Genomic DNA, 18,012 nt, shown 5'->3' with positions numbered 1-18,012 from the left:
TCTTATCAATTCATATTTCTTAATTTCTTATCAATTCATATTTAAAATAGAGACTGCTATCAAGGCAAGAAGGGTATAATGAATAGTCTTAAATATTCAATCAGAGAACAAAAAAATTCTTTCCCCACCCCAGATAGTTCTAAATTGATGCTGAAACTCTAGAAGGCAAAACTGAAAAGGTAGTATCGTTCTCTGTCAACTTACAATAAGAAACAAGTTTAAAGAATACCCTTGAAATATATTCATCTTTGCATTTCCTGGCTACCTATCGCTTTATAATATTGAAATTTCAATCTAAGCCTAGATCCTATGCTTTTGCTACAATCTCTCATTTCCATGTCTCCGCATTAGTTCAATATTCTACAGTAGCTCCATGACAAACGGTATCTCTAAATGACTTCTCATAAATTTTTAACTGTGGGCAAAATATTAGAACAAGGCAGAGTTGATTGAACTTTGCTAGCAAGAGGGCATTTTCTAACAGATATGAATCAGTGCAAAGTTAAATGAGACACTTTTACATTTAAAAATGTCTTTGAAACAATAAAGACATGTATCCAGCCCCAAATTCTCATTGCGATCATGAGTATTTCAAGTCGATCTTAACTGGGGTCATGAACATGTTGTCAGGATCAAGCTCAAAAACTCACTGCCATTGAGTCATATTCAACTCATAGTGACCGGACACAGTTTAAGATGTTTACACTCAAATCTCCTTCACGTTTCTGTAACAAATACAACTGAAATTTATTCAGAAATATGGATTTTATAGGTAACCAATTTGCTCTTTTAGGAGGAAGAATATAACACACATACTTAGTAATAATTCCCGCAATAATAAAAGGTAGTTTTAGGAACAATATTTTGCTCCAATTTAACAATTTCTTAAGCTGAACATTGAGGCCGTATGCAAAAATAAAAGCCTATCAAGACACTCAAACATTACTGTGATATTAAATATATTCTCATCTTGCACATTAGGCAAATGAGAAACTATCAATAACAGAACTTGAACAGCCTTTTTATGTACATCAAAAATTTCATAAAGAAAGTCCCTCAGGCAATGATGTCTATCACTGCTAAGACCACATAGCCAATGATATGATTTATTTTCTACAAGAGCAATAAATAACCTTAGAAAGTTAAGCGGCTTGTTCCCAATGTAGTGTAATAATCTACTAAAATGCTCCAAGATGGAAATCGCACTGTCTGTAACTACTTTAAAAACACTGTTCATTTGAATGGGAAAAGTGTTACCTACATTTTTCCGCTTAATTGTTTAAAATTTTTTAAGAGATGAAAAGAAAAACATATTATTATGGACGCATCATAAAGAGAAGATTTCTCATGCCTCTGAAACTCCGGCGTGCTTTCTCGGAGTCACTCATTCAGGACTCGCCTGTGGCTGATCTTAAGCTGGCTATGCTCTGCGGAAGGTCCAAGGGGCACACACGGTCTGTGCTTGGCAGCTCACCTAGAGCTTTGTGCTGTCAGCCCTCCCCGGTGTCATGGGGAAGGCAAGGCTGGCAATCTGCTTCTGTTAAGATGACAACCACGGAAGCCCGTGGAGTAGTTCTACTCTTTAACACAGGGTCGTCATGAGTCCGAATGTCTCCCACGGAATAATCCGTGGACTCAAATCTTCGACCTTTCTCTTAGCAGTTGAACACGTAACCCTGGCGCTACTTTCAGGGCTGTTCCCCATGCCTCCTCCACTCCCACCCCCCAAACCAACACAAAACTCAATCCCAATGCCATTGAGTAAGATGCCAACTCAGAACAACTCTATACAGGGTTTCCTACACTGTAAATCTTTGCAGAAGCACCCAGCTTCATTTTGCTTGGTGACCTTGAACCTCTGACCTTGGAGTTAGCAGCTCAACATCTAACCCACAGCTCCAGCAGGTCTTCCCGTACAGTGGGGCATAAAGAACACTGAATGCTGATGGGTTTACATGACCGTGTCAATACAAACGTTACCAGTGATTCCTTGGGTAAGTGACTTCCCTCTGGAAGAGCAATGAGAGATGATTGCCTAACTGAATTAATATACTATCATTAAAGATCAGTTAATGGCTGATATTCCTGTAGTCTGTGCTAAAGTATGTACTTATAACACGCTTAACCCGAACAAACAAACAAACATCCAGCTGACAGTGACCCTATTGGACTAGAGCAGCTGCCTCTGTGGCTTTCCCTGACTGTAACCGTGCAGGGGAACGTAAAGTCTCATCTTTCTCCTCTGGGGAGGGTGTGGTTTCAAACTGCTGACCTTGTTTGCACCCCAAACAGGGCACCTTCACGTGTCAAACATCAACATGGCGTTCTTCCTATTTCTTTACTAATTGAAAGTTTGAGACAATGATTGTAATGCAAACAGCCAAGAACTAAAGTAATGTGTTTCTGTTTGTCTAAAGAACTTCTTGAGATTTCATGTTAGCGGCTAGATGACAAGATGTTAACACTGTCATTGTGAATTTCTTGTTTCCATCTACATCCATTTTATCAGACCAGAATCCTTTTAGCTGCGACTATATGAGAGAGGATAAGTCACAACTAGGTTAGCTAAAAAAAAAAAAAAATCAATGCATGCACTCCTCACGTATTGATTTTCTCATTATCCAACATTTCACATCGCAGGTAGCAGTCCACCGCAGATCCCACAACATCACCATAATTAGTAGATGGAACATAAAACCCCAAACCTAACTACAAACCCATGGAGTAGATTTAGGAGTGTTTCAGCTCTCTCCCAAGGAGTGGCTGGTAGGTTTGAACTGATGGCTTTGCTTATCCTACTGCACCACCAGACTAGTAAGCCAGCCAACCCACTGCGTCCAGTCCATTCCCCTGCAATAGCTCAAAGCACCTAACTCACTGCCATTGAGTCAATTCTGACTCCTAGAGATTCAAAGGGACAGACTAGAACTTCCCTTCGGTTTTCTGAGATCTGAAATCTGTGTGAGAGCAGACAGTTTCGTCTTTCTCGGTGCATGGCCGGTGATTTAGACTCAATGCCTTTGTCACTGTGGCTCAGTAGGCAGCCCTCTTCACCACCAGAGCTCCTCAGAGTCCCTGGAGGCATACATCAATACATGTTTGTATGCGCTGCATATATCCAAACACGCATTAGCCCACATAGGGGCACAGTTATAAAGCCTTCTTATACATATCCAACTCATGGAATTGGTTAATTGAATTGAAGAACCTACAAACTGAGATGTGCGGACTAACTTAGTCAACTGATTTATGAGTAGTGTCTGTGAGCACCATACAAGGTGCAAACATTGGTCTCTACTCATCTGTAGTCAAAGAGAACGAAGGAAACCAAAGTCTGAAGGCAGAAACTAATCCACAGGGCTAATAGCCCTCATGAATCACAGCCTCTTTCGAATCCAAGCTCAGAGGGACTAGGAAGTGTCTGGAAGCCATCGCCTATTGTCTGGCGATGAACACAATAAAAGATCCTGGTTAGAATGGGGAAAAACAGAACAAAATTCAGATTTACACAAAAGATTAGACAGACTTACTGGGCTGAAAGCCCCAAGAATAATGCCTTAAGTTACCTACCCTTTAACCTAGAATTGGTATATCTCCTGGAATTCACCTTTCAGCCAAACGGGAGAATGGCTTACAAAATAAACAGTGTCACTCCTGTGTAATGTGTGCCTTAAATAACTAACTATATAAAAACAAAAAGTCAACATTTACCCAAAAGCAAAGGTGAGAAGATAAGCAGGGAATGGGAAATGTGATCAATAAAACAGAACAAACAAAACAGAACTGAGAATGCTGATACATTGTAAACACTGTAACTGATGCCATGGAATCAATTTGCGTAAAATTGTCAAATGGAAACCCAATTTTCTATGTAAACGCTCAGCTAAAGTATAATACAAAAGTGCAATATTAAAGTAAGTAAATGACTGATTACCCAACAATTTTGAGCACTGCTCTCCCACATCTGGCAGTAACAAAGGCCAAGCTGGAGGGAAGAGTGCTGCCTGAGGTGGGTAGGGCTAAGTATAGACTTGGTTGGGCCATGCTGCTCAGTGATTTGGCGGTTACGCAATAATCCATTTTGTGATCTCATATGATCAGCCTTGATTTTCACATCACCCGCAATTTCACATAATAGCACGGTCCTTGGAACATAACCAAATTGAACAGTGAAGAAGTATATTTTATATTCTATAAATCTAAACATCTTTACAAATAGAATAAAACAAGTATTTAAAGGTGCAAACTGGTAGTATCCAGTGAAGCAAGCACACACTGGAGAGACACAGTTCAGGCCTTCTTTGATTTCTCCGTCAATGAAAAATACCCCGCTACCTGTATAATTCAGAGTTCCATGTATCTACCACAAATGCTACCAATTTCAACTATTCTAAGCATAATTTTTAACTTATCAGAACTCTGATAAGTTTAAAAGCCAAACTTTAAGAACTTCCCTGTCCATCAAATTACAGTGTAGAATTTGATTCGTTCCATAAATGGTTCCAACCTACACTTTTACAGTTCCATCACGGTGCATCGTTTCCTAACCCGATGCTCTTCTTTCGGCTCTCACAAGAACCACAACTATGAATGCTTAATGTCTATAGTTCGTGATGTGCTCGCATATAGCTTCCTGTAGTTCCCTTTCTACAACATGATTCACTTTAATTATGTTCTTCTTCCTTGGGCTTTCATGTTTTCCTGGGTTTATTTTTCTTCTTCTTTGGGGTCCTGTGCATTTTCTAGATGCTTCGTTTATATGCTTCATCTGTTAAATTAATAGGATACCCGTCTCATTCTGTTTAATGGACCGTGCGTTATTTATCTTTATATGTCACAGTGTCTTGAATATCAAAATTGTACATGCATGCATGTACAGGAGAAGTTCATGGGAAATTTCCATTATCTTTTAATTCTATTTTTCAATAAAATGTTGGACCTCTTTGTATGCAAACACAGACATTCATATACAGAATCAATAAAAAGGATCCTTTAGACCAGTGGTTCTCAACCTTCCTAATTCTGCGACCCTTTCATACAGTTCCTCATGTGGTGGTGACCCCAAACATAAAATTATTTTCGTTGCTACTTCATAACTGTCATTTTGCTACTATTATGAATTGGACAACCCCTGTGAAATGGTCATTTAATCCACAAAGGAGTCTCAACACACAGGTTGGGAACAGCTGCTTTGGAGGAAGTTTACATTTTTGGAAGAAGTAACACCTGAATTATCATGCATCATAAATTATATTCTATCACTGATAACTTTTTTTATATTCCTCAAAGTAGCCGGTATTCCTAATCCTAAAGTCTGAAATTTTTAGAAATTTAGTTTTAGGGTTCATATATTGTCTGAGATATTTAAAAGTTTGGGACACTAGAAATCCAGAAAAAACACACACAATTAATTTGTAACATTCTTATGACTGAGTTATACACATTTAATATGGCGGCTTTTCCAGCCTTATTCTGTATGTGATATACTATCATTCTGGACTTCATACATTTGTAGATATAGTCCCATTCTGGAGGGCATTGAATGCTAATGAATAGGCTATTCCTGACCTTAGGATAGGGTGCGGATCCAGGGACCCTCTTGGTTTAAGAGTTATCCTGGCTACTGTTACATGTAATGGATGTGATAAATGACATGCTAAAGCTCAGAGGAGAGAAGCTGTTTCTCAAACAACTTGGGGAACATCCTGGCCAGAGGCCTCAGGCCATACGTGCCAAAATATGATACAGTCCAGGAGTATAACTTATTATATTTAGGTATCATTAAAAAGGAGAAGGGTTATATGTTAATTTGACGGCACTCTTGATACTCAATGCAACTACCACCAAACCACCTTTCCGTGCGTGGGTTGGTAAGACGGTGGGGGGAGGTATTGATCGGACTGGCCTGTGAGTGTGAACAGGATTCCTGGTAAGGCCATCTTTCTTCATACAAAGGGAACCCTCTAAGAAAGTAGAATGCCCTCATCACAGACAAGAGCTGGAGAGAATTGCATGCTACGGACCCAGCATCTGGCTTATCCTCGCCTGACCTTCGAACTCTGGACTGACCAGCCCCACCACCATGGGAGACATTTCCTTAAACTTTCATGACTTCTGTGGGAGACTGCAATGATTCACAGAACCCGGAAACATGAGGGAATATACTCAAGGGGGGCGTAGGGGCGGTGCCTGCGGTGGATGGAGTTGAATAGCATCATGTAAGAGGCAGACATCATCCATCTCCAATTCTTTAGGATTAATCTGGTATTCACTCTTCTGAAAGACATTATGACCACCATGACAATGAAGGAAATATTTTCATTTTGCTTATTTGTTTTCAATATACCTCCAAACAAAATTAAATTTCTATCACGTAATGCATTCTTATCTAAAAGCACCATCCCCAAGTCCCTATCCTTGGTTCTTCAACAAAGTGTGTTTGGAAATGAACCCAGAGTATCCAGAGTAATTATTTTCTAAACGACAGTCCTTGAGTTATCCAGATAAGATTAAATCATCCAAGTAGACATGTGCCTCTCCTCTAAAATTGCTAAAGCCACACACTTTAAAAGGGGACATGCTAGATGTACTTGCCACGTCTTCAAAAGATGACTATAAACGGGGTCATCATTACATCCATGTCACTAAGTAACATGACAAGTCAAAGATAACGTTTATCACCTAAGAAACAGAGAAAACTCTCAGTCCTCAAGAAGACTCAGTTGTATACAATATTGATGTCTGAAAGTTGATAAATTTAAAATTTTCAGTGATGCTTTGAAATGCTTTAGTGTAAACTTTTTCACCTCAGATAACAAAAATATGCAAACAACAGAAAATAATATCTGACCCATATCTTTTAAGAAACAAGTTTATAATGTACAATTTCAAAGAATGACCACAGAGTCACTGAAATATTTTTCTCTGATAAAATAAAACAAATTAGTAATCTTAGCATATAGATTCTGGTGAAAAGTAAAGTGGAATATAGTTATTGATATTTTATTACACAAAGATAGAGGGAGAAGAGAAAAGGGGGAAATTAGTCACAGAATGGTTAGGATCAGCCCTCACCCCCCACCAATCAACGCTCTCTATAATTAGCAAATGGAGTAATTAGAATTTAATTTATTCTTCCTTCCCATAGCAGTTATCTGGTGAAAATTCAAATAAAAAGGAAAATGATCCTAATTGTTGGTGAGAATTGGCACATAGACAAAGGACAAATCATGAAGGGGAGCGAGTTTGCATTCCATTTAGAGGGTGGTTATTCTTACCAATTAGTCTTACATTGTGCCATAGGCACATCTAAATTTTACTTAATATTTTAGTTGTTAAGTTTCTGTCACATGGAAAAATAATAGTAAATTTGAAGCATTATCTCTTTGACAAAAGTGCTTAAATCGGGAGAGACTAATGGGTTATGGGAAAGTATGACTTAATCATTTAAGTAAATAAATATCCAGATGTCAACTATTTAAATCAACATACATTTTGTTCCAATGATTAAAAAAAAAATCAGCGCATTAAGTGTGAAGGCTGTGAACATATTGTAACACTCATCATTTTCATTTACATTATTAGTAATTTTATTTTTCAGTCAAAATTGTCTTCCCCTTATTGTACCCTTTTCTCACTTTAAGTATGCCAACAGTTCTGTAGAAAGTCTTTTTACTAATAAGACAAATTTCATAATTCTTAGTTTATTGATTCATTTAAAAGTATATGAATACCTTAGCATTTTAAGCGAGGTGGGAAGGAAAAGAAAAAGGGGAGACAGTAAACTCCTTAGACCTCCTTAGACAGAAACGCCTTAGACCTCATTTTACTATGAATGACAGGTGTTTCCCCCTCTCTCAGAGCTTGCTACAAGCAGCAAGTGTAGTTCCAAACAAAACAGAAAACAACTACTCGTCTAAAGAGAAAAACACTTTCCCTTTCACATGGGAAGAGTATGTTCCTCAATAGGCTCTAAGCGTAGGCCGCAATCAAAGATAGCGAGGAGTGTGCCTGAGCTTGCACATCCATGCGTACACTCTCCTCCATTTGCCTTCTTCTCCCAGTCCTCCGAAGACAGACATTCTCTCTGTCCTCTCAACGACACAGTCTTACAATAGTGACAATTATTATTCTGGAGGTTCTGAGTGCCAAGGGCAGGGGTAGGAAGGAAAGAAAACATGGTTGTGGTTAAGAAATAAATAATAAAACTGCTATTTTTTTTAGTGAAAGTGGCATCAGCTACAACTTATTCAGACACTCAAAGTCTAGCATATTCTCTTTGGTTGTATTCCTTTAAAAGAGGTGTGGAAACTGTGAATTCCTCCCTTTTGCTCACATTTAGTTGTATTTGTTTTTTCTCATTGAAGTGTTGTAGAATTCTATAAGTTTTAGTTAGTAATCTCTTGTCTATCATGTCATTGAAGTCTTTTGATGTACATAATGCTTTATTTTTACTAGGTTCTAGTCATCTATTTTGTCTTCCATTTTGTGTGAGTCTTTTCTCTACTTGGTAGTCTGTGTAGTGTAATGCAACTGGGCCCTTGGCTTTTTCCCATTTCCTCGTTGATAATCCTCATATCCCTGGGTTTACATTTAGGTCTCCAGTCCACCTTGAGTCCATTTTAGTGCACAGGGCAGGTATGCGTCTGGCTTCACTCTTCTGCAGATGCAGCTCCAACTCCTGAAGGGCCAATTGTTGGAGACAGTTTCACTTTCCCATTTAATGGTTTCTGATCCTTGCTGGAAAACCAGTTGTCTGTGTAGGTGCATACTTCTGTTTCTAGGCTTTCTTTCCTGTTCCGTTGGTTTATGCAGCTATAATTGTACCAGTTCCAGGCTGTGGTGACGTCTGTATTTTGAGGCCAGGTAGTGCACGGCTCTTCGACAATGTTCTTTTTGAGAAGGTCTTTGCTTATTCCTGGACACTTTTCTCTCCATCACTTTTCTCAATTCCTTCAGAATTGCATTGTATTTGTAGATTGCTTGGAGCAGTATTAATACTTTGACAATATTGTCTTCCTATTCATGAACAGAAGATATTTTTCCATTTGTGTAGATCTCCTTTGGTTTCTTGGAATAATGCTGTGAAGTTTTCTTTGCACAGGTCTTTTTCCTTTGGTCAGCTTTATTCCTGAGTTCTTTACCTTTTGTGTGACTATTGTGAGTGGTATTATTCTCTGGGTTTCTTTTTCTGGAGCTCTCTTCACTGGTACATAAGAATCCAGAGATGAGAAGACAACATGAATAGATAATTCCCAGGATACAGCACTCGAATAGCTAAGGAACACATGAGGAAATGTTAACGATCACAGGCCATCTGGGAGATGCCAATGAAAACCATGATGAGCCATCACCCTGCATCCACTAGGATAGTTGAAGTAAAACAAAACAAAACAAAACAAAAAACAAGAACAAACAATGTTGGAGAGGGTGCAGAGAGACTGAAACTCTTATCCTGTGATGAACTTGTAAGCACGTACAACCACTGTGGAAAGTGATGTGGTGCTACCTAAAACAAATGGAAACAACAATCCCCTAAGATCCAGCAATACCTTTGCTGAGCATATAACCCCAAACCAATAAGAGATGGAATTCAAACATGTAGCACTCCGATGTTCGCTATAGCAGAGTTCACAATAGCACGAAGCTGAAAAAGCCCCGATGCCCACGAGTAGAAAAAAGGATAAAGAAACGCCACAGTGGAACATTATGTCTGCCTACCGAACCACGAAACCCCTCGTGACACAGTTGGGCCAAGAAACCATTCTGCTGAGTGTAGCTAGTCAAAGAGGCAAATGCTACACAAGTTCTACTACTGTAAGGATAACCACCGAGATGAAGGCAGGTGTCTGCCCTCAGGTTATATAATCTTCTAATCTGGTCTTCCAAGAAACCCGGCATCGGGCAGCCATGACCCTTGCCCATATGTCACTCCACTTCGACAGAGGAGGTCTCACCTCAGCCAGGGTCAGTTTCGCAAGATGGAAAGAGATGAGGTCAATCAATTGCTGACATACAATATTGCTCTAAGGCAGTGGTTCTCAACCTGTGGGCCACAACCCCTTTGGGGGTCAAATGACCCTTTCACAGGGGTCACCCGATTCATAACAGCAGCAAAATTAGTTATGAAGTAGCAGTGAAAACAATGCTATGGTTGGGGTGACCACAACCTGAGGAACTGTGTAAAAGGGTGGCGGCATTAGGAAGTTTGAGGACCATTGCTCTAAGGTCACCCCAAGCCAACAGATGCTCCATCAGGAGTCATCTACTCTGGATCAGAATGACAGTTAGACTTGGAATGATTTATATGGTCTTTCTTCTCTCTCTCTCTCTCTCTTGTTGGTGTCTATCCATAGGAGAAGGCAGGATAAACAATCCCATGGAGACAGTGATGAAACCAATGGTTGGCAGGGGGTGAGGGGGAGGGCGTAGGAGGGGCTAAGGTGGGGGAGGTGAGGCGTGAGCCAATAATGACTGGTTGTGTTTGACTAATCTAAAAGTGTCTCAGAGGAATTACTGAGAGGTGCATGATGGCTAAGCAAGAGAGTGGGGCAAGAGGAAAGAAAAAAGAAAGTAAAAATTATATATATGTATAAACACAGGTGTAATTGTCTAAACATGTACATACATGTAAATACAATAACCAAGTGGATGGACTTTGGGCCTCTAAATTTTATCCATGAACAAGAACGGTTTGTTCTAATAATGTGGCACTGTGGGACACTCACATTTCTGACATGATCACGGACGACAAAATGGGGGCATAAGCAAATGTGGTGAAGAAAGCTCTAGTGTCTGGGGTCTTAAAGGCTTGCACTTAAACAAGTAGCCATCTAGCAGGGAAGCAACAAAGCCCACATGGAAGGTGTAGGCAGGCAGAGGTATCATAAGTTCACAAACAAGCAACTTAATCGATGTGACGGGGCATAGATATAGTGGAGACCCAAACCCTCCTAAGATAATGGGGCAGTCCCTCTCAGAAGAGGCACACAGAAGGTATGACAAATCCGGGGTGTGGCAGAAGACTGATGAAGCACGCAGCTATCATCTGGTTCTTTATTATTTCCTCCCCTTACTATTAAGGCTTAAGTTTTACCTCATTAATATTGTCAGACCTACATATGCTCATTTGTATAATTAAGGTTGGATGATGCAGGAATGGCAGAATGGATGACCCTTCAGAAACAGCAAAGGGAGTAATGATTCCCTGAAGACATGGGAAGCGGGGGTAGGGAGAGGCATGCAGGGGCAGGGGGTTTTAGCAATGTTAACTGTATAACCCCACTAGAGGGGAGTGATTAACAGGATTTTAGGTGAATGTATATATATATTGCATGGGGTAAGATATGGCTAGATATCTATTTCCATATCTACCTATCTATATAATTACAGAATAAACAGAATATACAACAATAAGGGTTCCTGGGGGGAGGGGATAAGAGAACTTATATCAAAGAGTTCAGGAAGAAGAAACATGTTTTGAAACTAATTGTAGTAGCAATTGTGCTTGATCCATCTGAATTATGGAATGTTATGACATCTGTAAGAGCTCCCATTGAAATGATTAATATAAAAAATTAAGAGTGATACGTGAACTTTAATAGAAATTCAAGTCCAGATTTTGAGGGGGGAGCACAACATGCATGTCTCAGGGAAGGTGATTACACCTCTATTGGTGCCTAAACCAAGCCAAGCAACCTCCATCTGGCAAAGGAGCACGTTAACGATGTCTACACAGAGCCCAGGGAAGAAGGCCCTCTGCTCCTCAGTTCCTAGCCGGACAGCCCTTGTGAGCTAGACTGCGCACTACCGACTACGGGGACCTGAGACTCTGTCCTTTCCAGGCACACGGCATCCTTCACAGGTCACATCAGAAGGTGTCAATATGGAAACCTCACTAAGCAAACTGGTTTTGCTGGGGTTTTTTTGCAACCTTAAACTCACCTAGAAAGTAGTAAGTTTAAGGAATGGCACAGTCCATTGGACTTAAAGCTGAAACACAGCCCAGTCTGAGAAGCGGATGGTTATGGAATTGGTCGCCAGTGGACTTTGACTCAGATCTCTTGCTTTTGAGGATGCCAGATGAGTTGTGGCCCGAGACAACCACATAATTACAATTTCTAAGCTTTCTTTGCTAATGTGTGCATGCATTAGGCGAGGCAGGCAGGGGTCTGCCTCTGTGAATGAGTATTACTGAAAGTGCTGCCCCACAGGCAATCTTCACCGCGCTGGTAAATCGTGTACAGTCACGTCAACAACTGTGAATAATATTTCTACTAACACATCTTACGCAGTCTGCTATCTCCTTTCCCATCCCACACGGCTGTGTTGCTCAACCTCCTCCGGCAGGGCTAGCCAATCATCCGTGCTAGCACCCCCTCTCTCCCTGTCCCTCCCTCCCTCCCGAGCCTGACTGCTGTCACTGTCTCTGAGGGCTCATCTAGCTCGACCACCTTATACCACACGGTCTTCACTGTACAAATGAACGCACGCAAGTCTAGCGTGACCAATGCGACATACAAGGGGAGGGAATATTAAAGAACTAGAGCAGGGGCCCTCAAACAGACTTTTCAAACAGGGGCCAGTTCACTGTCCCTCAGAGCCGTTGGAGGGCTGGATTCTAGTTTAAACGAAAACTATGAACAAATTCCTATGCACACTGCACATATCCTATTTTGAAGTAAAAAAACAAACAGGGCAAAACCACCAGTGGGCTGGATAAATGTCCTTGGTGGGCCGCATGTGGCCCGCGGGCCGTAGCTTGAGGACGCCTGAACTAGAGGATAGTTACGTGGTCCATCAATCCCACACCGCACCCTGGATTTATCCTGTGTTCCATGAGGCCTTTCTAAGAGGCACTGCCCAATTGCCTTGCTGGTGGATTTGGCGTCCCCACTGCATCCAGTGCCCTTCAGAGCAGTTTGGAGGCATGTGTGCTGAACTTCTGACACCTCTTCCCGTCGACACCTCATGACGCACAGCATGGTGTGCTTCTTCCACGTGGCTTCGCTGCTTCCCTACTAGATGGCCGCTTGCTTAACTCTAAGCCTTGAAGACCCCAGATGTCACAGCTTTTTTTCATTTGCTTACACACCCATGTGGTCTTCAGCGATCGTGTCAGGGACGCGGGTATCCTACACATTGTTAGGACAAACCATTCTTGTACAGAGGCAAGATTTAAGTAGAGGCCCAATATCCATCTGCTTCCCTGTTGCATTTACCTATCTATAAACCTACATAAACAAATATACACATTCATAAATACATATACACACATATATATATATGCATATATATTCTGGGTTGCTTTTGTTTTACCCTCCTACCCCACTGTTATGCTTGGCTGTCAGTCACCTCTCAGTAATTCCTCTCAGGTACAGTTCAATTGATCAAACATGCCCACAAAAGCTACACCTTCCCCATGGTCCATGTTAGAACTCTTATTATTGCCCCGTACCCACCAGTGCTGGCTCTTTTGGCATCTGTAGGCATAGCTGGGAAGAGGCTGGGCTGACTGAAGAACTGTGCCTTAAGCATTTCTGCACCTGAATGTAACCTGTTAACTTCCGTAATAAAGCACACAATTGTGGCCGCGGTCTGTGAGTTATGTGTGGCCATTGCAATGCATTTTCAAACAAATCTGAGAAGCGGAGGATGCTCTGGGGAAGATGGTTGGTATCAGAATTGCTAACATTGGCATACCTGGTCCTGGTTGTATAACAGTGAGCATGTTGGGCTGATGTGGAGTGTTATCCTCCTCCTCCTCCTTGCGAAGTGAGGGAAAGCCAAACCCCAACATGCATCACCCCTTTGCACTCCTCCAACACGAAACCCTAGCCTTTCTACCCTACTCTAGACTATGTTGAAGGTTTACATATTGCTGCCCAATGTTTCCAAAGTAACTTCACTTTCACACACCACAGAGAGACCCAAACACACACAGGAGTTGAGTACAGCGATACATCATACCTCTTTTCTGTTTTTAATATAATATAGGATGATCTTATCAACTGCAAGTCACAATTTTGAAGAACTATATTACTTCCCTAAAGTATAATTTACGATCTATAGAGATCAACAGACTTCTAAAAATCACAAACTTCAAAAGAGGTAAGCTCTCCATTGGCAGATGAAATATGACAAGGACTTCATCTTTAGCCAAAATATTATAGGAGGTAAATGTACATGAATAGTTCCAAATTGAGTTATTTTTGTTTGTAGCTTTTAAATTTCAATAATGTACAATTTCTTTCACATACATATAAACAATACTTTATATCTACAACGTATTACCAAACCCAGTGGATATCCCTCCAACACAGAACTCAAGATGTGTGAAAGTTTCTTTCAGATTTAGGGGAAAATAACTTGATTTTGTAAGAGCACACTGAGTATGGCATTAGAAACAGCTGAGCTCACTTACTCTAGCTCCCCAGTTGTGAGGTCCTAAAGAACAACTATTTTCAACAATTGATTTCTTAGATGCTATGATTTTGAAGCATTTGCTTCAAATTGCCTAAAGTACCACAGTTAAAAGCAAATATAGTGCTGAGTGTCCAAACAACAAGTTACTAATGGGGAGAATTATTTGACAGGTGAAAGAAAGGTAAAATAAATCTGGAAAACCTTCCTGCAGCATATTAAAGTTAGATCATTACTTAGAATCTTCTTCCAGACTTCTTTCCGTTCAAGATTTAACGAGCTCCTGATTATCTGTACTTTGGGAGATAACTAAAGACCTGTAGGGAAGTGCCACACAAGCAAAGAAACGGGGCCCAGCCTTTGATACCACCTTGAATCATAGAGTTTATAAACAGAAGCTTTGGTTTATGCTTTGCGTATTTCTTACCTTGGCTTCTTCTAAAGACAAATCATGGCGTCGATGTTTCCGCATAAGCACTTGATCAGAGCCCATTCTACCGTGTCTGTCATTTACAGTTGAACTTGCTGTCATTCCAGGCTTGGGAGAGCCATCCTCTAGTAGTCGACAGCCCACCAACTGATTAGTCCCAAACACATCTCGAGGACACCAGGCTTCAAGGGGCATGGGCTGGTCTCTGGAAGGCACGCTTTCCACAGGATGGAAGTGTCGACTCAGTCGGTTTTCAGGAGGGATGGGCGGAGGTCTTTCTGGAGGAAGGGGAGGAGGATCTCTTAAGGGTGGTGGTGGTGCTGGGAGTGGCTTGTCTTGTTTCCTCACCATACAAGGGGACGACTACAGAGATAGAAAAATAAAAGATTATACTTGTATCATGTACTGCCATAACGTTTGGATTACGATTTGATGGTTTTTCATTTCTATGCGATGATGGAGTTACTATATTTCCATGCCATATTTTAATAGGTATTTTAAATTACACTTTAATGACATTTAAAAAAATTAATGAGAAATGCAAACATACTACATTATGATTTTTTGTAAAGTGAGCACTGAAAATCAAATGTCATGACCATTAAAAAAGATATAGATATAAATACAAGAATATCAAAATGATTTACATTTACCTGGGGTGAGAAGGGAAAAAGGGTGTATCACTGACTATAAGGTAGATACATCCTAACTTGTGTGGCAAGGAAGTTAGGAAAAAAATTTTAAATGAAAAAAAAAAACCCAACTAAAAGTATCTGAATTACATAAGAGCTTTGAATTATGATATTAAACTAATGTCTGCAAAGAGTTCACTTGTTTGCATATTCTAATGATTTAGGAGTAGAAGAAACTTGGTATTATTTTTAAGATAACAAATTGATATTTGGTATTTTTGGAAGAATGAACATTGCATTTTTCATTCTGTTTCTGTTTTCCACTACCACAGTAGAACAACTGATGAGAAGAAAAAATGAGCTTGTGTTTGGTTTTATTACTAAAAAAATAGTTTTAAACATCATAAATACTAATATAGCACTATTTATATAGCATGCTTGAATTGTATGGATCCTTAAAATGAAAAAAATTGAAACAGTTTGATTCCTATGTGAAAATATGAATGTCTAAGAACTTGAATTTGCCATGCCTTCCATGGCATTTAGTTTTTATTTATATTGAGTCATGTGATAAGTGATTGTATTTTTAATGTTAGAAAACGAGAGAAAAAGAAATCGGTCCCTCCAGATTCCTTAGGCCTCAAACCTACACAGTGGTCTGAGCGACTTAAAGAAGAAAGGAGGAAAGTGACACTGAAGTGGACTTGGAGTCTTGGGACAAACAAGTTCACTTCAAACAATCACACACACACATACACACACACACACACACACAAATAAATCTGAAAACTGTATGTGTGCATATCTATATAGATATATAATCTGAAAAACAAGTATCATGTATAAAAATCAAATACTTGTAAGTATACTGTGCTCTTTACTAATTTTAAATTCTAAAACATCTTATGTATTAGCTGAATAACTTCAAAAATCTTATATTTAATAAAGTAAAATATAAGCTTATTATTAAATATGGGGAAAATCCCACACAGAACTTAAATAATAAACTGCACATTTGTAGAGTTCAGAATTATGTGCTTAATGTTAAACAGGAATGTAATTGCTTTACAAATATCATACTTCTCTGTAATTAATTCCTCTTGTATAAAAAAGTATGCATATTTCTCCCTTCTTCTAAGTCACCTTGAAACATGGGCGGTAATTTATCACAACTTAAGCCCTTATGCAAATACGCTCTCATTACGTTTTTCTTGCATTGACACTGTGAGAAAGAGTGTAAAATACAGCTGCTAACATCTTGCAGTATATATTATAACGCACATAATGACCTTTTAAATCCACTTTACCGAATAAGCATACTTACTCTGCTATTTACTTAGCAAATCATTGGTCCATTACAGACTTGTGCTCCCTGTAAGCAGGGGTGTAGCTTTAATCATAAAAAAGTAAGAAATATGGCATGGTCCCTCGATATACAAAACAATGTCCACCACAGCTGGTCATAAACAATGGAGAGCACAAGAAGAGACACGAGTAATGGAATTTAAAAGAACACACAAAAAATGACTAAAAATGGACACGTAAAATAATTGCCTGTGTTTTTAAGTAACGGTGATTTACCTTCGGTGAGCCAGTCGGGCTGCCACAGGGAGACCGTGCCAGGCCTTTCTGAATGAGGTCCAGGCGGGGGGGCACCGGGGGCAGGATGAGATGTGGGATCTGAAGAGGGTCTGAATGCGGCTTTCTTCGCTGGGCGAGGGGAGAAGATGCTGGCGACGTGACGGGTGAGTTCTGCCTGTCAGTGCACTGAAAGAGCAAAAGAGAAAGAGCCTGCTATTTATTTGAGGGAGGAAACACAGGCCTTTTCACTCCTAGGGAAGACATCTCGTCTTGCAAGGCACCTGCCGTTGAACACCTGTTAAAATAAGCTCACTCAGGTCACAGTGATGAATAGACAGAAGGGACTCGCATTGTCCCTCCAGGGCAGTGCGGTACAGAGAGTACAATGAAAAGGCTCTCCTACGTAGCACACAAAGGACCCGGGAGAACACTCTGCCCAACTTTGGTTTAAAGATAATAAGGGTTCAGGCCAATGAAGCCCCCAGAAGGAGCGTCGGTGTGAAGAGGCAACAAAGGTAACCACTATCACATATCCAATCCTGCATTCGCAATCATCTTTATCAGGAGACAGAGACACTGAAGCTGAGGGTGGATGGGTAAAAAGGTGGCTGGAACTATATCCACCAATATACAAGGGGGCTTTAAACGGGTCTGTGGAACAATGGAATTCCATTTTTTGAAGTCCCATCATTTGATAGACTATTTTCAACACAATTAAATGTGCTGTAAATATATCCATGAATATAGTAGAGCATATAGGGGTACAATTATGGAAGCTGTTTGAGAACAATAACTAGGCATAGGATCTGGGAGCTCAGAATTATAGTTTTCAGGGACATCAAGATCCAAGGTCATTAAATTTCACAAAGGCACTTTGCTATGTGGGGCTTCATCGAGTAGCAACTGGGGTTGAGTTGCAATGGAGATCAAGGAATACCTTCTCCTCTG

General features: G+C 40.2%; 1 protein-coding gene across 4 annotated transcripts in view; it reads right to left on the bottom strand.

Moving 5' to 3' along the window:
* The window catches only part of CBLB (Cbl proto-oncogene B), a 238,033-nt gene that overhangs the window by 47,668 nt on the left and 172,353 nt on the right, over positions 1-18,012 (bottom strand). For all 4 annotated transcript variants that reach the window (XM_075542586.1, XM_075542584.1, XM_075542585.1 and 1 more), the window contains exons 11-12: positions 17,065-17,250; positions 14,849-15,214 (exon numbers count right to left, since the gene is read on the bottom strand). In XM_075542586.1, the coding sequence (XP_075398701.1) occupies positions 14,849-15,214; positions 17,065-17,250 (552 nt within the window). The remainder of the gene's footprint in view (positions 1-14,848; positions 15,215-17,064; positions 17,251-18,012) is intronic.

Source organism: Tenrec ecaudatus, chromosome 2 (genome assembly GCF_050624435.1).
Source record: "Tenrec ecaudatus isolate mTenEca1 chromosome 2, mTenEca1.hap1, whole genome shotgun sequence".
Lineage (NCBI taxonomy): Eukaryota > Metazoa > Chordata > Mammalia > Afrosoricida > Tenrecidae > Tenrec > Tenrec ecaudatus.
The sequence above is the reverse complement of the archived record's forward strand: the minus strand, read 5'-3'. Positions and strand labels throughout refer to the sequence as shown.